At 42.5% G+C, this 26,087-nt stretch overlaps 1 protein-coding gene across 1 annotated transcript in view; it reads left to right on the forward strand.

Annotated features, from left to right (window-relative positions):
• The window catches only part of CAMK1D (calcium/calmodulin dependent protein kinase ID), a 214,204-nt gene that overhangs the window by 154,163 nt on the left and 33,954 nt on the right, over positions 1–26,087 (forward strand). Inside the window, exon 4 of the mRNA XM_028747312.2 lies at positions 24,694–24,832. Coding sequence (XP_028603145.2) covers positions 24,694–24,832 — 139 coding nt within the window. The remainder of the gene's footprint in view (positions 1–24,693; positions 24,833–26,087) is intronic.

Below are 26,087 nucleotides of genomic sequence, written 5' to 3' on the forward strand. Positions count from 1 at the left end.
GGAGAAAGGTTGTTTTCTGCTGCTCCAGAGAAGCGGACACGGAGCAATGGATCCAAACTACAAGAAAGAAGATTCCACCTAAACATTAGGAAGAACTTCCTGACAGTAAGAGCTGTTCGACAGTGGAATTTGCTGCCAAGGAGTGTGGTGGAGTCTCCGTCTTTGGAGGTCTTTAAGCAGAGGCTTGACAACCATATGTCAGGAGTGCTCTGATGGTGTTTCCTGCTTGGCAGGGGGTTGGACTCGATGGCCCTTGTGGTCTCTTCCAACTCTAGGATTCTATGATTCATCTGTCTCCTGATAAATTTCTATGTGGGACAAGAAGCTACAGTTAGAACTGGATATGGAACAACTGATTGGTTCAAAATTGGGAAAAGAGTACGACAAGGCTGTATATTGTCTCCCTGCTTATTTAACTTATATGCAGAATTCATCATGCGAAAGGCTGGGCTGGATGAATCCCTAGCCGGAATTAAGATTGCCGGAAGAAATATCAAGAACCTCAAATACGCAGATGACACAACCTTGATGGCAGAAAGTGAGGAGGAATTAAAGAACCTTTCAATGAGGGTGAAAGAGGAGAGTGCAAAATATGGTCTGAAGCTCAACATAAAAAAAACCAAGATCATGGCCACTGGGCCCATCACCTCCTGGCAGGGGAAGAAATGGAGGCAGTGAGAGATTTTACTTTCTTGGGCTCCATGATCACTGCAGATAGTGACAGCAGTCACGAAATTAAAAGATTCCTGCTTCTGGGGAGAAAAGCAATGACAAACCTAGACAGCATCTTAAAAAGGAGAGTCATCACCTTGCCAACAAAGGTCCGTATAGTAAAAGCTCTGGTTTTCCCAGTAGTGATGTATGGAAGTGAGAGCTGGACCATAAAGAAGGCTGATTGCTGAAGAATGGATGCTTTTGAATTATGGTGCTGGAGGAGACTCTTGAGAGTCCCCTGGACTGCAAGAAGATCAAACCTCTCCATTCTGAAGGAAATCAGCCCTGAGTGCTCACTGGAAGGACAGATCCTGAAGCTGAGACTCCAATACTTTGGCCACCTCATGAGAAGAGAAGACTCCCTGGAAAAGACCCTGATGTTGGGAAAGATGGAGGGCACAAGGAGAAAGGGACGACAGAGGACGAGATGGTTGGATAGTGTTCTCAAAGCTACCAGCATGAGTTTGACCAAACTGCGGGAGGCAGTGGAAGACAGGAATGCCAGGCGTGCTCTGGTCCAGGGGGTCACGAAGAGGCGGACACGACTAAACAACAACAACATGTATTTCTAAAGACACATGTTTGGATTTACAAAGAGAATGACTGCATGGAAGAAGCAGATGGTGGAATTTATAAGCTGAATCACCCAAAGCGCTGAGTTTTTTCCTTGACTCCCTCACTTTCTGAGTTTGAAAATAGACACCATTGCTATTATAAGCCTTTGTGGCATTTTTATACCTAGCACAGCAATCTCTGCTTTTTTCCCAACTCTTTTTCTTCATCAGGCAAACAGATTCTTTCGCGCTGAACATAATGCAGTGAGCAATCTTAATGAACTCTTCCTTTCAATTTGTTCATTATTTCCGCATGATTTCTATTCCCAGATTGCAGTTCCATCCTTTTAGATGCAGGAGGTAGTTTCAAAAATGAGCTACTGACTTAAGGCAGCCAACCTTGCATGCCAGCTTTCAGAAATATGCACTATGTATGGTCCATTCTTTTCCTGTATTAAAAAGCCGGCCACCCTTTGCCCTACTGTTCAGAATGGCAATTGCTTACTTTTTCAGATATAATCCCATTAAGATAGGAATGAAAATTCATATTTTGAACTCTGCAGAAAGATACACATGAAAGGCATACAGTGTTTGCTTGTCCAGTGTGGGGTTGCATCTGTTTCCAAAACAATATTTGGGGGGGGGGGCAGAAACCATTACACCCCTATTCATTCCTGTAATAAATGAATGAACACAGAGAAACAAAGGAAAACTTTTTTTGTTTCGTTCCTCCCATTTGTTTCACCTAGGAGAGATTCCTGAAACTGACAAGAGGCATTGCATTGCATTGCATTGCATTGTTTAGCAAATTGATAAAAACGGATACATATAGTAAACATTCTTTAAGGACAGGGTATCCTGGAATTCTCTGAAAGTGACAAGACATGAAAACTGTCCAACTGGAATCACAAAGCAATGGGAAGCTTACAGGAATGTCACCGTCCCCTTCCTTTATTGCTTGTAAAATGGGAAACTTAACATTGTCAGAGAGGTCTGTGGGGAATTCTTCCCATTTTCTGCATGTAGGATTGGTCGGGCAGGGGCAGGGGCTGGGGCTGCAAAGTGACCTAGGTAGGTGAGACTGGCTGGATGCCATTGTCAAAGAGGTTGCTGAGGTCACCACTGTTGTTGACATGCTTCATACATTAATGACCTTTTCGACTGTCCGTTAATGGAGAAGTAGATAACATGCGGCCGTCCAGGCGTTGTTAGACTCCAACTTGCATCATTCCCAGGCAGCATCGCCAGTGGCTAAGTGTGATGGAACTGTAGTCCAGTAACACCTGAAGGCCACAGGTTAGCCACCCCGCATTAAAGCTAATGTTTGAAGTGCATGTGCTTTTGTAGCTCTGTGTAGCTGCAAGAAACATTTTCAAAACTTTGATTGGTACAGGCAATGTGGTGTATTTTATGATAATGCATACATTGCTAAATAGCAACACATTTCCATCAAAACATTCTCATTTAAGTGGGTGTACAACATGAAGTATACAACTGTACCCTTTGAAATAAAAAATGTATATTTAGCTTACCATGCAGTTTCGAGAAGTTACCATCAGTAGTGGGTTTTCTCAGCTAACTTAATGTCATTTTGAACTGTTAAGTTGTCAGTCTGGGTCAAATTCTAGCAGCTGATAAGTAGGTGTTAATGCAAAGTCAACATAAGTCTGAAGGGCCATTCTAAGGCAGGGGGAAGAGGAGGAGAATGCATTGGAAGAAATCGCTAAGATGAGGGTCTTACATAGTTGTGACTCAGAGCTTGTGGGGTAGCTGTGAGGCCCAGGTGCTTTTTGATGGGGAGGGTGGCGGGAAAGCCCACACTGAATGAAAAGCCTGAAACTCTTTTAACATTAAGAAAAAACATAAAAACACATGTCACACATAGCATGTGCAAGTGACAATTCTAATACTGAAAGTGCAATCTGTCAAAATGGACCTCCAGCTGTGAAGACTGTTACGTGATCTGTCTCAAAGTAAACATAACTTGGCAGAGACTGAGTATTAATAGGCAGTTTAATGGTGTCATCAAAGTTCTGTGGGTTGTGTGCTTCTGACATAACATGTTATACGGCATACCTGCAGTGTTTTGTTTCAGTATACTGAGTCTCCAATAGAAGATTGTCACTTTAGCATTTATCTGGTGGTACAGGGTTGTCATGTCTGAAAATGGATATTACACATGGAAGCTGTTTCCTCTGCTATAGATTGCACAATTTCCCAACTGCCTCTTGCAGGCCTGGTGCTGTCTCATGTTCAGTTGACCACATGGGATGGTCATGTCCAAAATGGTCTGAGACAGTTCCTCTGAAATCTGAAGCTGCTTCCAGATTTTAAGCATATTTGGGGCTTCTTTCAAAGACATTTGTGTAGTAACCCTCATGTTACCCTTTCACATGTCTTTCAACAAGCCTTGTGGCTTGTGGTTGTGCAAGTCATAACCAGCGAATCTGCATGATGTAAGTGGTTTAGTAAAGGAGGTCTGAGTGCCATGCTCCTCCGGGTAATTCAGCATGGAATCATAGTTGGAAGGGACCCCAAGGGTCATCTAGTCCAACCCCCAGCAATGATGGAATCCCATGGTGATTCAAACAACCACCATTGGAGGGCTGGCTCATCTAGAGGTAACCTCTTGCTAACATAAATAAAGATAGCCATGGCAAGGCTTAGAACAGTGGGGGACAAGGGAGCAGAACAATCTGTAAGGATTGCATTATAAGGATGAATGGCCCAAATGGTGTATATGTTTTTCTGCCCAGTCCTTTCAAAGGGACTGGAACAGCCATAGTAATTTGGTAAATCAGGTGTTCTCAAACGTTCTATCCACATTCTCAACCTGTAGTCATGGCTTCTCCCAAAGGATCCTGTTAGAGATCCTTAGTCCATCCTGAACAGAACAACAATTTCTAGGGCTTCCCAAAAAGTGATTGTGCAGCCCTTTGCATGGCTACACAGAAGTAAATCTTATTGCATTGGATAGGCATTTCAATAAGGGAAGTGTGTACAGGGTTGCAGCCTGGATGTTAACATAGTATAGAAATGCCCTGCATGATTTAACACGTAAAGTTACTAGTTGGCATCTGTCTGTCTGTCTCAGAAGACAATGGAAGAGTGTGCCTTTTGGGGTGAAGTCAGACCACTGGAGATGATCAGCGCCTGCTGTGGCTGTAGAGACCAATATAGGAGACACCTCTTTTGTTGCAGCTGGGGCAGGTGAAGGTGTTTGGTTGTGCTGCTGCAGATGCACCAGGGCGTTTCTCCTCTCTGTGCTCCTCCCAGCAGTCATTCCCCCCCTGGTCACTGCTGTGGATATATGATCTGACTGTCTCCAGACACTGGGGTCGTCTGCAAGGGATTCCCACATGGGGCGGTTAATATTGCCAGCTTTTGTGTTACATTTTCAGACATCTCTGTAACATAGAGTTGGTCTGCCAAAAGATTATGAATTCCCTGCTATGTCTTGTTTTGATTCTGTTCTGAGAAGCTTCTGACTGTTGGAAAACTTCGCTTTACCTGATTTTACAGATAGGTTAACTAGCTTTTGCTTATATTTAAATTTGTTACCTTAAATGTATACATCAATGTAATATAGTATTGTGTTAGAAGTTAAAAAGAAATATATATTTGTTGAGTAGCTAAGTAGCCAGGAGCTATTTAGTCTAAAAATTTAATAGCCAACTAAATTAGCACACTGTAGGATTCCTATTAACTTACTTGTTCATCCCTGAAAGGTTTAGAGCTGCTCCCTGCTTTCCCCTATAGTTTCAGTTTCTCTCTCATTAGGCATATTAATAATTAAACAGCTGAGACATAGATTTGTTTCTCCTTATGCAATTTATCTTCTAATTAACCAGCCCCAGAACACAGCTGACAGATCCACTGCATTTGTTGAAGGTACCAGCAGTTTTCCCAACTGGGAATGAATGTGCCTGATTATTAGTTGTATGATGCTGGGGCACTAAAGAAGTTTTCAGTGAAATTGTTACGAAAGTGCAATTTCATTCTGAAGGGCACTATGCTCCTTTGTAGAGATTCAGCTGTGCTGAATTCAGTTGGAACCTGAGAGGCAGTTCAGGTATTTCTACAACTGATTGCCAAATGTCTCCCTCTGCTTTTCTTTGGACCACATCAGCAAGGCTGAGAGGGGGGCCTTGCCATCTGGGCAGCCCAGGACCTCCACACACACTGCCCAGGCCTGAGCCTTGGGGAGGTCACTTCAATGCTGCTAATGCAGCTGTCTGACTTCACCTCCAGAAGCACACTCCATTGTCTTCATTGTCTTCATTCAACTCTCAGGAGCCAAACTACACATGACTGCATAGCTCTGCCTTTGAGTGCAGGTTCTCTCCCCCCCCCCCCCATGCAGTCCCAAGTGTGGATCAGGATTGCATTGCAAGGAACAACAGCACACCATTCTTTTCAGTTGGACTTCATCTTTTGCCATATAAATTCCAAGTGTGGGTTCCCAATCTGACCACAATTGGGGCCACAGTGAGAGACAATAAGCTAAAGCGCCATAGCCCTCATATGAGTTTTTCAATCTTAATTTGTGGTGGGGGGGGGATGTATTGGCAGTTTGTGCAAAATCAAAACACCCCACCCTCTCAGAGCAGAGGGTATTTTAACCCTCCAAAAGGAAGGAGCTGGCAAGAGTACCCCATGTACCTTGAGCTTGCTGCAACTTTATCCAAATCATTTGTGGCCTCAATCTGAATAGTCAAGAGGATGTAGTTATCTGCCCACATATTCATGGGTACAGAAACTTCTTCCACGTGTAAGTTTGCATGAACATAACAAATATTTTCCAAATGCAGAGCTTGCTCAAGATACACCTCTGTTGCTTGCTTATGAAATTACTAAAATTGCTAGACACTGTACAAAATTTATAAATAACACTGGCTCTGCCGTCAGGCTTCCAGGCTACAGGTGGCGTTACAGAGGGAAGGAGAGGAAAGCGAAAAGAGAACCAATTGGGAGCAGAAAGGATGAATAGCTGTCAGAACAGATCCGTGACAGGGTCTCTTTCTGCGTCCGTTGAAAGGAAAGTCAGTGGCTGCTAGTGGAAGGATTGAGTGTCCGTGGCTAAACAGATGGGTGGAAAGTGTCTTGTTCTCTCTCCACATCTAGAGAGAACTGTATGGGGTCAATGGGGCAGAAGGAAAGGGATCTGACTTTGCTCCCACAGTAACTGTGACTTCTCTGTGCAGAGCCCGAAGCTTTGTCTCTGGCTGCTCAAAGCCACTGCAAGGGCAGGAGACATTCCTAGCAAGGACTCAGAGGCACTGGAGCAGTGATTTGGCTCCTTTAAGATCCTTCCAACTGACAGCTGAGATGTAAGGCTGATCTGTGACTCAGCGGTCTCATCCAAAGTAGCAGCTTCAGGTACAACCATCCATCCAGATCAAGACCATCTGCATTTTTTCTTCTGCAGCTCAAGCTCAGCTTCCTTTTACCTTCACAACTTACGCAACACTTGCATTGCCTAGTGAATCAAGGGCAGGTTCCGCACTTTGTCTTACTTTTCCCATGCTGCAGTTGGGATGCCTGCCTTTTGCACCCTAGCACTAGATGTGCATTTGGCCAGTTAAATTTACAGCTGCTAAATTATTAGCTTTTAAGGTTGAAAAAGTCCTTCAGGGAGAAAGGGGAGAGTGGGTTAGTTACTTCACCAGTTCCCAGCCGATTAGTTCTCTGCACAGCAGCTTCTCCTACAGTTAGGCAAAACAACTTTTCCCTAGAGCTTAATTGGGGGTGGGTGGGGGAAGAAGATAGTTCATATAACCCAAATGCAGTGTGTTCACTTCCACCCTAAAATTATGAAGATCTGGTTCCCTAATGTAATGTTACCTCCGCCTAATTATTACTTCCTGTACTGACTGTTTTCACAGTGTTCCTAGGTCATAGCAGACCTTGTGCTACTTGTGGCCTCCATCTTAACCGTCATGGGGGTGCTGTTATGTGCCTGCCTATCTATGAATACAGGAACTTGTTAAACACGTTTTCCACCTGCATGGGTGGCCCCAGCACCGCTGTGATTGCTGGAGTGCTCAGGCTTCTTTATGTTGTACAGTTTACACACTTTGAATGTGTCACTGGCCCATGTAGTCCATGAGCCATGGTCCAGAAGCACCATAGTCAGAATGTCAGATGTTCTCCTTGGGCAGCCTGCTGACTAGTCTTAAGCTAAATAGACATAAAGGTAGAGAGAAATGAGATGTTGAGAAAACAGGTAAGTACATAGCTAAATTCTGTTTCACAGAAGTAGCTCTGGTAAGCTGTTATCATGTAGTTAATGTTAACTGTCTCACATTTCAATGATCTGCTCTTTAAAATAAAAATTGCAATACAGTATATCCAAGAATTTCTAATGAATAGAGAGATTCATATCTCTGTGTCGTGCAGTTTATACATTATTTTTGAATAGATGTTAACTTAGCAAGTCATAATCTATAGAACATGGATCTCTCTGTGGATAAGATCTCAGATGAACTTCTGTAAACAAGGGGAGACCTGATTAAAAGTTTCAAGATGTACAGCTAGAAGCTGAAAATATAGGAAGGATGCAAACTTCAATTATCTGCAAGGAAAATAAAATGTATTGGTGGAAATGGATAAAATCATAAGGAGAATTGCGGAGTCTCTTTTACCACAAGATCTTCTGTTGATATTGGTCATTATCTGTGAGTTTTCCTGTGCAAACTCTTATCACCTTTAATCAACATTAATGGAAACTGCATTAACAACATACTCAAATATTGAAGACCTGACACATAAGCCAATTGTTCAAGGATATTTGGTTCTCAATTCATAGAGTTATGTTTTCGGATAGAATCTAAATATCTCTTTCTTTCCATATGTGTGTGTGTGGAAAATTCCTGAAAACATTTTTTTCTAGATTGGGAAGCACTTTATTTTAGAGTTAAACTTGTAACTATTATTTGATGGCTGGTGGCTGAAAACAAAAATACTAGACACAAGGTACGGTAGATTTCTACTTAAAGATCTCAAATATTAAGCACAGAAGATTACAGCAGTGTTTTGGCTCCTCCTATGGGAAACTGTTGAGAAGTACTCTGTTAGGAATTACAGGAAGAGAAATTAACAGAAGTGACTTTAAACTTTTCCAATATGCAGTGACTGCGGCAAGAATTTTAATGGCCCAAAAATGGAAACAAGAGGAATTACCGACAGTGGAAGAGTGGAGAATGAAACTTATGGATTTTGCAGAGTTAGATAAAATGACTGGGAAAATCAGATATAAGAAAGACCACAAGTTCATTGAGGACTGGAAAAAGTTCACGACTTATCTGGAAAACATCTGTGATGAACAGACAATGCTAGTTGGGTTTAAAGAGGCTTTGTGATGATAAAGGGTATTGTAATAGAAATAAGAAGAGAGGATTTACTAACTGGCAATATAATATAAAGAAAATGCGTAACAAACATATGAATATGAGGATGGTGGGAGGAACCGGTGGAAGTCAAAAAGTTGTAATCTGTGAAATGGAAATATGGATATGTTTATTTAATTTGTAAAAGGAAAATTTGCTAAAAAATTTAATAAAAAAAAGAGAAGTACAAATACATTTTTCATAGAATCATAGAATCATAGAGTTGGAAGAGACCACAAGGGCCATCGAGTCCAACCCCCTGCCAAGCAGGAAACACCATCAGAGCACTCCTGACATATGGTTGTCAAGCCTCTGCTTAAAGACCTCCAAAGAAGGAGACTCCACCACACTCCTTGGCAGCAAATTCCACTGTCGAACAGCTCTTACTGTCAGGAAGTTCTTCCTAATGTTTAGGTGGAATCTTCTTTCTTGTAGTTTGGATCCATTGCTCCGTGTCCGCTTCTCTGGAGCAGCAGAAAACAACCTTTCTCCCTCCTCTATGTGACATCCTTTTATATATTTGAACATGGCTATCATATCACCCCTTAACCTCCTCTTCTCCAGGCTAAACATGCCCAGCTCCCTTAGCCGTTCCTCATAAGGCATCGTTTGCAGGCCTTTGACCATTTTGGTTGCCCTCCTCTGGACACGTTCCAGTTTGTCAGTGTCCTTCTTGAACTGTGGTGCCCAGAACTGGACACAGTACTCCAGGTGAGGTCTGACCAGAGCAGAATACAGTGGCACTATTACTTCCCTTGATCTAGATGCTATACTCCTATTGATGCAGCCCAGAATTGCATTGGCTTTTTTAGCTGCCGCATCACACTGTTGGCTCATGTCAAGTTTGTGGTCAACCAAGACTCCTAGATCCTTTTCACATGTACTGCTCTCAAGCCAGGTGTCACCCATCTTGTATTTGTGCCTCTCATTTTTTTTGCCCAAGTGCAATACTTTACATTTCTCCCTGTTAAAGTTCATCTTGTTTGTTTTGGCCCAGTTCTCTAATCTGTCAAGGTCGTTTTGAAGTGTGATCCTGTCCTCTGGGGTGTTAGCCACCCCTCCCAGTTTGGTGTCATCTGCAAATTTGATCAGGATGCCCTTGAGTCCATCATCCAAGTCGTTGATAAAGATGTTGAATAAGACCGGCCCCAAGACAGAACCCTGTGGCACCCCACTAGTCACTCTTCTCCAGGATGAAGAGGAACCATTGATGAGCACCCTTTGGGTTCGGTCAGTCAGCCAGTTACAAATCCACTGAGTGGTAGCATAGTCAAGACCGCATTTTACCAGCTTCTTTACAAGAATATCATGGGGCACCTTGTCGAATGCCTTGCTGAAATCAAGGTAGGCTACATCCACTGCGTTCCCTTCATCTACCAGGCTTGTAATTCTGCCAAAAAACGAGATCAGGTTAGTCTGACATGACTTATTTTTCAGAAATCCATGCTGACTATTGGTGACCACAGCATTCCTTTCTAGGTGCTCACAGACTGTTTGCTTAATGATCTGCTCCAGAATCTTCCCTGGTATTGATGTCAGACTGACTGGGCGATAATTATTTGGGTCCTCTCTTTTCCCCTTTTTGAAAATAGGGACAACATTTGCCCTCCTCCAGTCTGCCGGGACTTCGCCTGTCCTCCAGGAATTCTCAAAGATGACTGCCAGTGGTTCTGAGATCACCTCTGCCAGTTCTTTTAATACTCTTGGATGCAGTTCATCTGGCCCTGGAGACTTGAATACATCTAAACTAGCCAAGTATTCTTGTACTATCTCCTTAGTTATTCTGGGCTGTCTTTCCTCTGCTGAATCATTTGCTCCAAATTCTTCAGGTCGGGCATTGTTTTCTTTATCGGAGAAGACTGAGGCAAAGAAGGCATTGAGGAGTTCAGCCCTTTCTGTGTCCCCTGTTTGCATTTCACCATCTTCTCCTCTGAGTGACCCCACTGTTTCTTTGTTCTTCCTTTTGCTACGGACATACCCATAAAAGCCTTTTTTGTTGCTTTTAACCTCTCTAGCAAGCCTGAGTTCATTCTGTGCTTTAGCTTTTCTGACTTTGTGTCTACATGTGCTGGCTATTTGTTTGAATTCCTCTTTGGTGGTTTCCCCCCTTTTCCATTTTTTGTACACATCCTTTTTTAATCTTAACTCAGTTAAAAGTTCTTTAGATAGCCACCCTGGCTTCTTTAGGCACCTTCCATGTTTCCGTCTCATTGGTATTGCCTGAAGTTGTGCTTTTACTATCTCCCTCTTAACAAACTCCCAGCCATCATGAACTCCCTTTCCTTTTAGTATTACTGTCCATGGGATCTCACCCAGCACTTCCCTAAGTTTTATGAAGTCGGCTTTCTTAAAGTCAAGAAATTGAGTCCTAGTATGCTTGGCTGCTCCTTTCCGCTGTATAGTAAACTTCAGAAGAGCATGATCACTTGCGCCTAATGATCCTTCCACTTCTACCCCACTAACCAGGTCATCAACATTGGTTAGGACCAGATCTAAAATGGCTGTTCCTCTTGTTGCTTCTCCCACTTTCTGGACAATGAAGTTTTCTGCAAGGCCAGTGAGGAATCTGTTTGACCTTATGCTCTTGGCTGAGTTTGACATCCAACAAATATCCGGGTAATTGAAGTCCCCCATTACTACTATCTCCCTTCCTTTTGCATGCTTGGCCATCTTTTCCAGGAAGGCATCATCTATGTCCTCCGTTTGGCTTGGGAATCTATAGTAAACTCCCACAATGAGGTCTCTGTTATTCTTCTCTCCCTTAATTTTGACCCAAATGCTCTCACTTTGGCTTTGGGGTTCTAAATCTTGGATCTCTTCACAGGTATACACATCCCTGACATATAACGCCACTCCTCCTCCTTTCTTGTCTGGTCTGTTTCTCTGAAATAGATTGTATCCCTCCATTATTACATTCCAATCGTGGGACTTATCCCACCAGGTTTCAGTGATGCCTATCATTTTTGAATGGGACTAATTAAAAGAGCAGATGGGGGAGTATCACTTCGTATATCAACTAAAGCTCTAAAATGTCACCTTAATTTATTAGAATAATAATAGTATGAATAACAGTAGTTGGCTTTATACCCGTAAATGTCCTGCCTTGATATTTAACATGTCTGTGGGTGACTTATGGTCTTCTATCTGAATGGCAGGCCGCAAATGTTCTGTATGTTATGGAACTGGGTTTCCTACCAGTGTTAATTTTCTGTATGTCAAGACTAGTTATGTGACATGGAATGAAAAGAATGCACTGATTTGCAAATGCCCACTAAAGAGGTAATGGTCTCTTTGGGGAGTTACAGAAATAGTTATGTAATATACTTACCTGGGGAAAGAGCAAAATGCAAAGCGCTTTTGGTGAGGCTTGGGGGGAAAATCCTAGGAGCTGTATTCTCTTCCTGTGCTAAAAGACAGCCTCCTGCCTTTAACAAGACTGTGGCTGACTTCATTTCTCATGTAGTCATCAACCTCAGTTATGGAGCAAGCTAGTCTCGTATTTTCAGGCAGCATCCCTCTTGCGTAAGGTTGTCATACTCTTAATATCTAGGAGTCAAGATAACATCTTCCTTGGAGTGGTTCTAGTTGTGCTAGTTTTCATAAGGACCCAAGTATGCGAACATGTCAGGTGTTCAGGTGCAAGAGTTGGTGAATACCTGGAGCGGACAGGTAGGCGAGAGGCAGGCTTGAAGTACAGAGGAATAAAGTGGCCTCATTCCATGGCAGACTGAGGGAGTACAGCAGGTGCCCTGGGAACTTTATAGCAGCCAAGCACAAAAAAAAATGGCTCTTCAATCACCTGATTCCCATGACTAAAATGAATCTTGAGTCAAAATGTCCTCTTCTGATTAGCACCTCACCCCCCTGTGTAGGAAGGAAGGAACCATTGCGAAGCCCCCACGCCAGGCCCAGTAGCAGCTGACCATACATCTTAATGCACACATGCATAACACTTTCAAACTGCTTAGCATCTTGCATGGGAAATCTTTCAAACTTTAATTAGGAGCTGACTACAAAATCCAACTTATGCGAAGTCATAGTTCTAACTCTATGCATTTTCTTTTCATGCTGTGTGTGAAACAATAGTTAATTCCTTCCTTGCTATGCTTTGTAATGTTAAATTTATTGGCAACATCACAATGTAGGTACAATGAGTTGGGAACCCAATGGACCGATTTTAATTAGAAGGGAATCAAGCCACCAGATGGCTCCCTGTTGTTTTAAATCTCTACTTGGTGAAGTTAATTGATTCGCCACCCCCAGCCCTTGAAACCATTTTTGGAGCAAGTCTTTTTAAGAGTCTTTTAAAGGGGACCAAAGAAAAAAACCTAAACATAGTTGCATACTTGTAAATTTAACACATTAACCCCCAAGGTGTTATTTTACAAAGTTTGGCTAATGATGGGGGGAAAGTCATTGGTGTTTAAAAACCATACTAAAAGCATTGATGAATTAATTAGGGTCATAAATTAATCAAAACATTAAAGATACATTCAAAATTATGTTTTATGCAAAGCTGTGGTAACAGTTTGTTCATTTATTCATTCATAGTTTTAATAGCCCACTTTCCTCCAGATCAGAGCACAGGGAAGCCTTCAAAACACAGGATGCAATATAAAATAAAACAAAATAAAACCATAGATCCATTGCCAAAAATGGCAACACCAAATCTAAACCCCAAACAGCATCAACACCACCAGGTTCCAAACCAATACATTGCCAAAATGTATATAAAATGGAGGACTGCCACATCTCAGTTGGGCGTGCATAGATAGTGTAGCACCACAGAGAATGCATGAGCAGCGACTCACTGGAAGATCTTAAGCCTTGTGGAGGTAGTTATCAGGAAAGGTGTTCTGTCCAGGTCCCAGGTCATCAAGGACTTTAATGTCAACCCTTTTAATGGGGCCATGTAGCTTATAAGCTAAGGTTCCCTGAATTATTTGGGTGTGCATGCTTCAAATGTGCTTCAAACCTCTGGTGTGTATGCAGCATGCACAGGATTACACTGCAAAGGATTTCGCCATTAGTTGGGAATTAGGCAACATTTTGCATTTCTATTTTCTTAACATCTTGATACTGAACCAGAAAGGATTCCTCTTAATTCAGCTCTTAAACTGTTAATGCAATCAATGGAGAGATACTCATTTGCCATGTACTTTCTTTAGCCTGGCCTGTAAAACCGGACTGATGACATTTTTAATGTTGCATGGGGAATACAAGGGCCAAACAGAAACCAGACATCTTTGGTGCAACAGCATTTAAAATAGATTAATACTTGCTTTAGGAATAATGGTAGGGACTGGAGAATTAGATACTAAGAGTCTAAATAAATAGCATGGCAGGAGCAGCAGACTATTTTCATCACCATCTGTAAATGCTCTTACATTTTCCACAATGTATTGCCGCAGTGATCTCTACAAACACTTCATAAATCATCATTACCTGCCCTCCCCAAGCAACTTCTCTAACTGAATTGCAACAAATAACTCCTGCAAATTGCCCCCTTTGCCTAAGAAATGCACCTGGATCTCACTAGAAACACAGATGGGCACACATGTTCTCACAATGAACTAGCATCTCTGTTTATTCTAGCACCAGTTACATATCTGTAAAAACAAAATACTGCTGATCCCGCCATTGTAATTGTTAAGTTGTGGGTAGACATAGCAGACGACGCAGCGGTTTCTCCAAAGCAGCTCTTTATTTGTAAGCTGGAACAGAACTGAACAGCAAACAGCTCGGCCGGCCTGCTTTTATAGGCAGCCGGCGGTCAACATTGTAGCAACAACAACCCAGGGTTTCCCGCCTAACGTAACTGACGTGGACCTGAGTGAAAACTATATACACAATACCCCTGGCGGGCAGGGTGAGAACTTCAGCACATAACACCCCTCCCCACCGAGATAAGACATTAGTTACAATCATAGTGGTTCCATTACATACAGCAATGGCCTTATTGGTTTCAGTAAGGCACATAAGCATATTAATTGACCCTATTCACCAAACAGCTTTACATGTGCAGTTTGTCCAGTGAACATAATCTTTTAAATACGGGCTACTGGCCTTGCAGATCTCCTGTGCAGCTTCCAAGTTCAGCAGCTTCCAAGGCCACGGCCTCCTCAATGGCTTTCTGCAGCGTGAGGTCTGGCTTGGCGAGGAGACGCCGTTGCAGATGGATGTCCCGGACCCCGCAGACGATTTGATCCATCAGGGCATCGTCTAAGTCTCGGAACTCGCAGTGCATTGCAGCCTGTCGGAGGGCGGTGGTGTAGTTGTTGATTGACTCCCCCTCTGCCTGGTTCCGGTGGTAGAACGCATGGCGGGCAGCAGTCTTGGACGGCTTAGAGAATGCTTAGCCTTAAGGGAGTGCAGTGGGTGGTGGGTGTGGGGAGAGCAGAAAGTAAAGGCAGCCGTACCCTTCTAGTGAAAGTGGCTTGGAAGAGATGTGGCAAATAGGTCTCCAAACTGCTGCCGCCACATTTTAGAATGTGTGTTGGTCGTCCCCCTCAGACTTGCCAATGCTATTAAGCATTTGGCTTCCAGCCAATCCCAGGCATGTCCAGCAACATTTATTAACTTACTGCATTTATATTCCACCTTTTCTCCAAGGAGCTCAAGGGTGGTGTACATGGTTTCCCCCATTATATCCTCACATCAGCCCTGTGAGGTAGGTTAGGCTGAGAGACCATGAATGGCCCAAGAACACCCAGTCTGTTCCATGGCTTAGTGGGAATTTGGACTCTGCTCTCCCAAGTCCTACAAGCCATCTGCTGAACTACACCGGCTCACTCATCTCACCCTGAAGAGGAAATGGTCACAAAAGCTTCCAAGAAGCTTTCCAGGGAGGATGGGAAACACAGAACACACTAGAATGGTCAGGTTCTTGCTGTGTAGCCCTGCTGGGCACCTTCTCCACTGACAGACTTTTTGGTGAGGAAATTGCTGAAAGGAAATGCTGAAATGACTTAAAGGACAATCCTGAAACTAAATTCTTCCATGTGGTTTATATGAGTGCACAACTGCATAAGGAAAATCTACAGTGAACAGGCAACCATTTTTATGACTGATGGGGAAAGTGCAGTTGGAAATAGGGATATTATTTATTAGAAGTATTGAACATTTTACCTTGTGGTCATGTACTGTGCAGACCCTACTGAAGAAGAACCATATCAAGACAAATAAAAATCACATATACTTTTGTTTAGCAATCCCCAGCAATAATAATAACAATTTAAAGAATCCTTGTTCTCTCCTCCTCCTCCTCCTCCTCCTCTTCTTCTTCTTCTTAGCAGATTTTGGAAATCTTTGAAGAAGTCATGCTCACCTGGTACCATTATAATATTTGTGTTTCTGCTGGCGATTTTGTTTCCTAGTCCAAGAACGATGATGATGATGATGATGATATTTGCTGCTGGGCTTCAGTCTGTTCTCATGCATGTTTCAAATCCCACAAACCTTTGAAACTGGAGACAAGAGAGGTGCCTTTGCTTTAACAAAATATAGAAACAGCTTTCCTTGTCTACCCTTCAAAAGGAAGTGAATGCGTACTGGCCAGCTTTCCATTACATTTGTCTCACATTATTTTAAGGCTATAGAAGGATTATGCCAAGCTGCCCTATGAACAGGGAAGAAATATGGAATGGGATTCCCCCCTCCCCTGCTGAATTTCAAAGACAGATGAATGACATATTTCCTTTTAAAGCAAGAACAAATATTTGTACTCTAAAAGTGAATGCAGCAAAAAGAAGAAAAAATAAATAAAGGAAGTTCAATTTCAGCACTTCAGCTAATTAAAGGTACTGTAAGACCTTGACTGAAAGTAACCAGCTGTTCATAGATGCTCCGAAGGGCCTCTTCTGGGTTTAATCTGCCAACTCTTGTGGCTGCAACTGGGCAGCCTTCTAGGTAGAATGAATGATAACAGGGAGCAAAGCTTGGAAAAACACAGAGTAGATGCCAAGTGAGAGGTTATTCAGGTCATTGAAGCCTTAACCTGGAAGTATTTTTATCCTGGATTAGTCTGGAGGCACCAGTGAGCTATCTCTGGGAGGGAGTTGTGCTAGGTGCTGCACAAGCCATTCTGCTTCACCCTTCCCCCCCCCCCCAGGGCACCCCCAAGCCAGTGGCTCACTGCCAACAGCACCCCCAGCCAGAAACCAGGACCCTTCCCTGAGAAGCTTACAATTTACATTTAAGCAGGGGAAGAAAAGAGCAAAAGGAAGGGGAAAGAAGCAAGAGATGATTGTGACCAAATGCAGTTACACCTACTGAGACTTCGTTTCATTTGAAGGTAAAGAATGCTAGACTAAGCCAAAGACATTGTGTAAAAAAAGGCTTTTTATGCCAAAGACATTGTGTAAAAAAAGGCTTTTTATGCAAAATTGTGTAAAAAAAGGCTTTTTATGCAAAAAAAGGAATGGTGGCACCAGAAAGAAGTTCGGGGAGGGAATTTCAGACAGATGAAGTGATGACAGTAACATTTATTTATTTTTAAATGATGTTGACTTATACAATTTGATATCTAGATTATCTTGGTCTCAGTCAGCAGCTGCATTCCCTGTCTCTTCTACTCTCTGGAGTGCAGCCTGCCTTTAGGAGAGAAACAGGTCTTGTTGCCTAGATGATACCTGTGGTGTATCCAGAGACTAGATTTGGGGAAGGCGGCTGGTGGCTGCTTGTTCTGCCCAGGGCTCCTCCACGTCTGTGAAAACTGAACATCCACAGAGCCCAAAAGATATGTGCCCACCTAAATCTAAAGTTAGGTAAAGGTAAAGGGGTAAAGGGACCCCTGACCATTAGGTCCAGTCATGACCGACTCTGGGGTTGCGGCACTCATCTCGCTTTACTGGCCGAGGGAGCCGGCGTACAGCTTCCGGGTCATGTGGCCAGCATGACTAAGCTGCTTCTGGCGAACCTGAGCAGCGCACGGAAACGCCGCTTACCTTCCCTCCAGAGAAGGTATTTATCTACTTGCACCTTGACGTGCTTTCAAACTGCTAGGTTAGCAGGAGCAGGGACCGAGCAATGGGAGCTCACCCCGTCGTGGGGATTCGAACTGCTGACCTTCTGATCGGCAAGTCCTAGGCTCTGTGGTTTAACCCATAGCGCCACCCGCGTCCCTAAATCCAAAGTTACTATCTGTTTAAACATTACTCCAGTCACTAGCATAGCACCAGAGTCACTGCTAGCTTGAACCTCTTTCAAGTAATCACTCTCAGCTTAATTACATTCTGTTTTAACTCACAAAGGTAAAGAAAAATCCAGACTGCTTGATAAGTGAATGTCCATTCAGATTTGATAGCAACAACAGCTGCAAGGCGGATACTGTCTACAAGGAGATGCTCTTATTGCTGCAATAAAGAGAAAAGCTTTCTTCCATTTCTTACTGGGCAGGAAACCACATTTCCTGTCTTCAGTGAAAGAGCATTCAAGTCCATTTTCTTCACCTTGAGCTCCCTGTGGCTGGTCATAACACCACTGTAGTGAAGTAAAGGTAAAGCATTCTGCCAGAAGCATTTCATCCCACAAACAGGAACTCAAACCTCTAGCTAATTGTAACATATCCCGGGTTCTTACCTGCATTCTATTTCTGGCTTTTGTTATAGGAATTGGATTAGGAAGTAATGACCAAGACCAATTAAACGCATACAGAACAGAGTAGAATAGTGCAGACACCAACTACTGAACTAGTCAAGCCAACCAAATTCACAAATCACATGTGACTAGACAGAGATAGGTTTCCAGTCTCAGAGATCACCTGGCAATACCACTTGCCATATTGAGACAAAAATGGTGAATAGAAGAGATCCTACATGTACAGAAGTAATCCTCAAACATTTCACCAGCATATTTTGGAGTAATTACAAGCTGTTTAGCCAGATGTTAACAGAAATAACTTACTTCTTTTATATCACCCATGCTGAATCTTTGGAGTTTAACGATATATATATATATATATATATATATATATATATATATATATACACACACACACACACACATACACATATATATATATATATATCTCCATTCTACACATATTTATATATATATACATTTCTCCATTCTACCCTCCTGAATCTTTGTGCAGTACAGCATTTAATTTAAATAAATAAATAACACAAGGTGTGCAAAGTTGGCCCCCTGATATGACAACTCAGCAACTAATCAGTCATTATTGTGGTTCAGAGAATTATATGCAGTATCAAATTATTTACACAGAGAGAATCTGGTACCACAGTTTCACATACAGTGGTACCTCGGGTTAAGAACCTGAAACTGTTCTTAACCCGAGATACTATTTCTGGGTTAGTGGAGTCTGTAACCTGAAGCGTCTGTAACCCGAGGTACCACTGTATTGGTGCTTCAAAGGCCTGCCTGTTCCACTCAGTCTTTTATCACAAAGGCTCACCAACATCCCTCACATACAAAAGGGATTGCCTTCTGCCTGCTGGCTTTCCTGCAGGGAAGCTTAACTGATTTTTTACATTCATGCGCTGGATCAATGAGAGGAAACTGCCTCAGGAAAACCCACTTTCTGCTGCTGCTGCTGCTGCTGCTGCATCGAGTTTTGTTTGCAATTCTTTTCTCAAGAAGGTGAAAATTATATGCAGTATTTCGAAAGAAAACCATGAACAGCAAAGGGATAAAACAGAACTCTGGAAGAGAAATTGAGTAAAAAGCAGCTTTTAATTAAGTGGAAAGATTTAAGTAGTGGGGACTGGAAAATACAGTGGAAGACAAGAGAATTGAATCGCATGCATAAAATGATGCATGTAAAACAATTTAAGAATGTTAATTAATTAATTAGCAAATGAATAATGGCTGTACAAAATTTCCACCTACACAGATTTCCAGTGTGAAAAAAGGACTTTTGAATGAAACTAAATGCCCACCAGTCACCTTGATTTTCCCAGCATGTCTTTGAGTCCTGATGCAGCAGAGCCCAGAGGCATTTGAGGAAAATGAAGATGGCAGCAACAGTGCTTCACCACACTGGACTTAGTGATGCTGCCCTTTAAAAAAGTTTTTAAGAGGATGCAGCTGACCAGTGTTGGAGTCCATGAACCCTGGCTTTTGCCAGAGTGAGCCCAAGACTGAGATTAATAAAATGAGACCTCATCCCCTTGTTAATTTCTATTTTAGGGTCTGTGATAGTTTCCCTAGAAGACCTGTGAATTGTTCAGTGGTGATCTATGGTGTGTGTACACTCCCAGTGTAAACTGTTTTCAAATTTCTTAACTTCCAGAGAGGAGAGTGGCAGACTAGTCATTGGCTGCTGACACTCCTGCCAGCAGAGATAATTATGTGGTGATTGAAGATAAGCAAAGTATATATCTTGGTTAGTAATAACTGTCTGGCAGATTGAAACAGACAAAGGATGCTGTTGTGATGCCGGAAGAGACAATTGGAATTAAGAAACAACCTGAGATGGCAGAACAAACAAAGGATGCTGCTGTGATTCTGAAAGAGATGTTGAATAGAGGCATTAAGAAATAATTAAGATGGCAGATATGGAGGCGAGAGAGAAAGGGCCATGTGTACAAATTTAAACCAGGGTGAAGCATGGCCACAGGAAATGGGACTAGAATACATGGAATTGGGTATAAAATAATGAAGACACAAGTAAATAACTATGAACTCCTATACTGTTAAGATTTGTCAGAACCCTTGAGGAGAAATTCATCATATTGGACCGAAAGACTATTTTGGATATTTAATGATAATAATAACTGAAGAGCTTCTTTTGAACTTTTTGTGTGGAAAAAAGCAAATTTGAGATGTCTGGCATTGAAGATGGAGAAAACCATGCCTAGCAGATTGAGAAACATCTGGACGTTAATACAGCTAGATGTTACCCTGGAGTATATACTTTGAATATTTTTTATAATTGTCATATACATAATTTGGCAGACAGAGAATTGGAAGCCTTTTTATTATTTCTTTTCTTTTCTATGATCTCTAATTTTTGGTTTTGTTCTGTTAATTCTATCTCTATGTATGTTTTGTTTTTTGAAGTTCCCTGTTTTGGATAAGCTACACACAGGAAGGTGATGGGTGGGAGATGGAGGTCCCTGCATGAGAGGCAGGGAAGAGAGGATCTCCAGGGGCGGGGGGCTCCCAGGGGAGAGCTGTGTCTGGAATGAGGGTTAATATATAATTTTGGCAGGGGGCTTTGTATTCTTTATTTTCTTCCTTCTTTTTCTTTATTTTCTTCTTTTTCTCATTCCTGCTTTTTTCTTATTGATCTTCTCTAGATTAGTTTGACTTTTATTGTATTTTACTTTGAAAACTTTTAATAAATTGATTATCATAAAAAACTATCAAGGCTAATGTTTCAAGGAACCCTTGGAGTTGTAGTTTAATTAAGGGACTAGAGATCTCTGATACAGCATTCCCACCAGCCTTTACAATCCTCGAAAGTGGAGGATTGATTGTAAGCAAGCGGACTGGAGCAAGCAGTGACACACATAGATTGGTTTTACATAGTTTTATACACTTTAACTTTAACCATTTCAAATATTAAAGTAAAAGGTTCTTTCAAACCTTTGGACCTCCTTCCCTCCCTCCATGTGTTCCATATTTAAAATAAAGTATTCTGCATCTTTTTCGGGGGACGCGGGTGGCACTGTGGGTAAAACCTCAGTGCCTAGGACTTCCCGATCGTATGGTCGGCGGTTCGAATCCCCGCCGCGGGGTGAGCTCCCGTCTTTCAGTCCCAGCTCCTGCCCACCTAGCAGTTCGAAAGCACCCTTAAGTGCAAGTAGATAAATAGGTACCGCTTTATAGTGGGAAGGTAAACGGCGTTTCCGTGTGCTGCGCTGGTGCTAGCTCGCCAGAGCAGCTTCGTCACGCTGGCCACGTGACCCAGAAGTATCTCCGGACAGCGCTGGCTGGCCCCCGGCCTCTTAAGTGAGATGGGCGCACAACCCTAGAGTCGGACACGACTGGCCCGTACGGGCAGGGGTACCTTATTTTGCATCTTTTACCACTATCCAACAGTTGTATATCCATAGTTACCACAATTGATTCCACATTACAAGTGTCATTACACCCCTGCCAATGATTTTAACTGTTTACAGTGGTCTTTAAAATATATTAAAAATTTACTCCAGTCTTTTAGGAATACTTGATCTTCCTGATTTCTGATCTTCCCCGTCAATTTAGCCATCTCTGCATACTCCATCAGTTTAGTCTGCCATTCTTCTCTTGCTGGTACTTCTCCATCCTTCCATCTCTGGGCTAGAGGCATTCTCACTGCCTTCGTTGCATACGTGAAAAGTCTTTTGTCCTCTGTTGGTAACTCTTCACCTTTTAGACATTTGAACAGGTATGAATCTGATGTATTTATTTTGTGTAAATATGCTGTGCTGGCCACCATTCTGACTTCCTTGGGAAGTGACCCTTGCCACTCGTCAAATGAAAAATTGGTTGGCATGGCTATGTTTTAGAATTCCCTCTTGTCTCTGCAAAGAAAAGCAACCAGCCTATTAGCCTTCTGGGATGCTGGCAGTTTATTATACTCCCCTGATGATGATGAATTGGTTAAAGTTGGCTTCAGTGTGTTATTTTTTGTGCCGAGTGGTACAGCTTGCGGAAGACCTATCAGATTAATTTTGTGTTTTTAAACATCCTTTTCCTGTTTAAAAAAATTGAAATATTTCATTTAATCCCTTGCATCAATAACATTTCTTCCCCAGACAGTTGTATGGCCTCATCGGATGAGTAAGGTTTTTTCCTCTCCTTTGTTTCATGGAGTGCTCCTGCTGCAGGGTTTTAAAGGGCATGTGACTATCTTAGAATTGTAGCGGAAGGGACCCAAGGGTCATCTAGTCCACCCCCTGCAATGCAGAAATCCCAACTAAAGCATCCATGACAGGTGGCCATCCAATCTCTGCTTAAAAACCTCCAAGGAAGCAGTCCACAACCTCCCAAGTCTGTTCTTCATTTAAAACACTTCTAGAACTCCTCATCGTGTTATTTCTTGCAGAAGAATGAAAAGTCATATTTTAAGTTTCCTATTAGGCCACTTGCATTCTAGTTACCTTTGCACAGTATTGTCCTTCCTCTGCAGCAATTGGCAGGTGGTGAGAAACCATGTTCACAACTATTAGCTTCTTCTGTGGTCTGTGAAGGACATTCTAAGCCCAAAGGTAACATAATTGTCTTGCACAAGTAATAGGACAGTGAATGATGGCACTCTGAAGTGAGTGGGGATTCATTTGCTCCTGTTCTTGAAATACTAATGCTGCAAAATCTCCTGGGAGATGAGGAATGCCAGTTGCTCTAAGCATCTCTACACATTATGCAATACACCCAGTTTCCCCCTGTGCCTTCGATTTCTGGCTTGGCTCGCTCCTTTGGCTACCTTTCTGTGAGTATTTGGTGGAGGGCAGGGTCTTTTCTTGAGCTAGCCCCTGCGCCAGTAAAGGGGTCAAGGGAGGGACTAAGGAAAACTCAGCAGAGCCTGATCCCTTGGTAACATTACAGGTAGAGTGCAGTTTTTCCAGAGCTGTCGTAAGAGGAGAACCTGGTAAAAATGGGGAAGACAAGTTGTGTGAATAAGAAAACACAGCTAGTGACAAAACACAGTAAGGAAGGGGGAGCTGGCATTGGCATTGGCTAGCTAAAGTAAATGTGTTGATTCACGTTGTCAGTCAGAAAGTAAATAAAATATCTGACAAATTAGCATGCTGTCTATGACTTCACAAGGAATTCTGTTCACAAGGTGCCACAACAAACACTCTTCTTCTTCTTCTTCTTCTTCTTCTTCTTCTTCTTCTTCTTCTTCTTCTTCTTCTTCTTCTTCTTCTTCTTCCTCCTCCTCCTCCTCCTCCTCCTCCTCCTCTTCTCTGCTACCAAAAGCTAAGGGCCAGCTTTGCCATGGGGGCAGGGCACGCCACCAGAGCACCTGCGTCCCTCTCATGTTCCCTCCAGTTGGAGGGCAGCTGAGGGGGATGTGCCAGGCGTGCGCCAGCCCTGCACTGCTTTTTTGGGTCACGGTGGCTCTGGCACCTGCAAGTGCAGCCCCAGAATGCCCTGCCTTTGCAAGTGGTGCCACCTGGAGCTCTGGCTTTCTGCCCCAAAGGTAAATGGCAACCCACCCCTTGTGCACCCCCCTAGCTATGTTGCTGCGAAGGGCTAATAATATATATATAAAACATTTCAAACACAGAAGGCACTTTCAGGCAAGAACTCACATGGAGTTCACGTGTGTCCTGTGTCGTTTGCTGGTTGTACATGGTTGTATTTTTTTGTACAGCACACACAGAGCAAAAAACCTGACTACATGGACTTTGAAAAGATACCATCATGTATGAACCAGCCCCAAAGACAACTTCTCTTCTGGAACTAAAATATACAATCTCTGCTTCTTCCCAATCCCTTCATTGTGTTTCTAATTCACCAGTGAGTTTAAGCAAAAATGTGAGCATCTTCCTTGATTTGCTGAAATGTATTTTGGACTTTTAATACATTATTTAAGTTCTTTCTGAGTACCAGGTGAACATATCAATCCATTATTAGTAGTATCAGTTGTGGAAAATTTCAGATGAATCCTTTTAATGCAAAACACTTTTCATATTTTGAAGCAGTGTGTGTGAATCTTGGTGGGTGGGGTGTTGTTGCTGTTATCTTCTGACCTTTTCATTCCCATTGTTTCACCATTGTAATAGAGAGAAATCAGCATCAATTTGAATGCCTGTACTGTATTTTCTAGGAAATAATAGAATCATAGAATTATAGCGCTGGAAGGAATCCAAAGGGTCATCTAGTCCAACCCCCTGCAATCACAGTTAAAGAATCAATATGAAAGCAATGTAGAACAAACAAGGAAGAATAATAGAAAAGGTCGTTCATTTTAGTAAAAGGGGAAAATTCCAGTTCTCAGCTCTGTTTTATAATCCTAATCTAGATCAACATGAATGTATGCATAAGAAAGAAATGGCTAAAGAAAGGATTCTATTTCTTTTAACTTTCCTGCCATTTTTTGTCTAACCTATATTAACATTACCATGCCTTATGGTTTTTTCCAGTGTGTCTGGAGGTGAACTATTTGACCGCATCGTAGAGAAAGGATTTTACACTGAGAAAGATGCCAGCACTCTGATACGGCAGGTGTTAGACGCTGTGTATTATCTTCACAGAATGGGCATTGTTCACAGAGACCTCAAGGTAAGGTAATTTGCTAACAGGACAGATCTATATTATACCATCAGAAACAGCTGTTGACACTATAAGCCTTGTTCTTTCTCAGTTTCTTGTTTCAAAGTTTCCCATGTCTTTGGGAGTAGAATCAGGTGTTCCAAAGGGCTGTCACCAAAAAGAACAAGACCATGTCTAGTTCTCCCAATCCTCTAATAACATCTGATGAAATTCAGACTTCCATTTCTGGCCACAGAGATGGAAGTAGCTGCCCTGAGGCTCTCTGGAGCCCCAGGGAGGCCTGGTTGGCGGGAAGGGGGTAGAGGAGGCTCATCTGGGCAGTTGGGGGGGGGATGATGTGAACCCACGGACACCGTTTGAAGCCTGCTTCTGTCATCAGTGGAGGTGGAACTCTTTGCTGGAGGCACGACTCCATCCATGCCAGGGAAAAGCCTCAGACACCGGTTGCGTGAGTGACCGATCCCCTTTTATTTCAGATAATTGGTTAAAAGTTTAAAAGGCGCCCTTATTGATATGGTGTTGAAAAAGGTTTCAGGAACAATCCTGTCGTGTGTTGGTGAAGTTTGAAGGATGTTTACTGCTTCATTTGGAGCTGGGTCTGTTTAGTCTGGAAAAGAGGAGACTGAGAGGAGATAGGGTAGCCATCTTCAAATATTTCAAGGGCTGTCACAGGGAAGAGGGAACAAGCTTGTTTTCTCCTGCCCATGGCTTCAAGTTTCAAGAAAGGAGATTCCGACTCAACATCAGGAAGAACTTTCTGACAGTAAGAGCGGTTTGACAGTGGAAGGGTCTCCCTCCGGAGATCGTGGATTCTCCTTCCTTGGAGCTTTTTAAACAGTGGCTGGATGGCCATATGTCTTGGGAGCTTTAGCTGAGATTCCCTCATTGCAGGGGGTTGGACTAGATGTCCCTTGGGGTCCCTTCCAACTCTACCATTCTATGATTCTATGACTGGATTTATCAAAAATATGTTATAGTTAAATAATAGTACTAGCAGTAACTGAAATATGGAAAAGGGTAAAGGAAAAAACAATTAATGATAAAATGTTAAACTATTTTAAGTAAAGGATTGGGAAGTAGAACAAAGTATGTGCTATGATGCAGCAAGAAGGGAGGGGAAACACTGCAGAAACAGGGTGGGAAGTCAACTGAAAATTTGTATTAAATTGTATTAATTGGATGTAAATTCGTTAAATTTTTTGAAAACTAATGAAAATTAGTTGGCAAAAAAGAACCATCTTATGAAATTCACTGCATGGTGCCA

Source organism: Podarcis muralis, chromosome 10, assembly GCF_964188315.1.
Source record: "Podarcis muralis chromosome 10, rPodMur119.hap1.1, whole genome shotgun sequence".
NCBI classification, from domain to species: Eukaryota; Metazoa; Chordata; class Lepidosauria; order Squamata; family Lacertidae; genus Podarcis; species Podarcis muralis.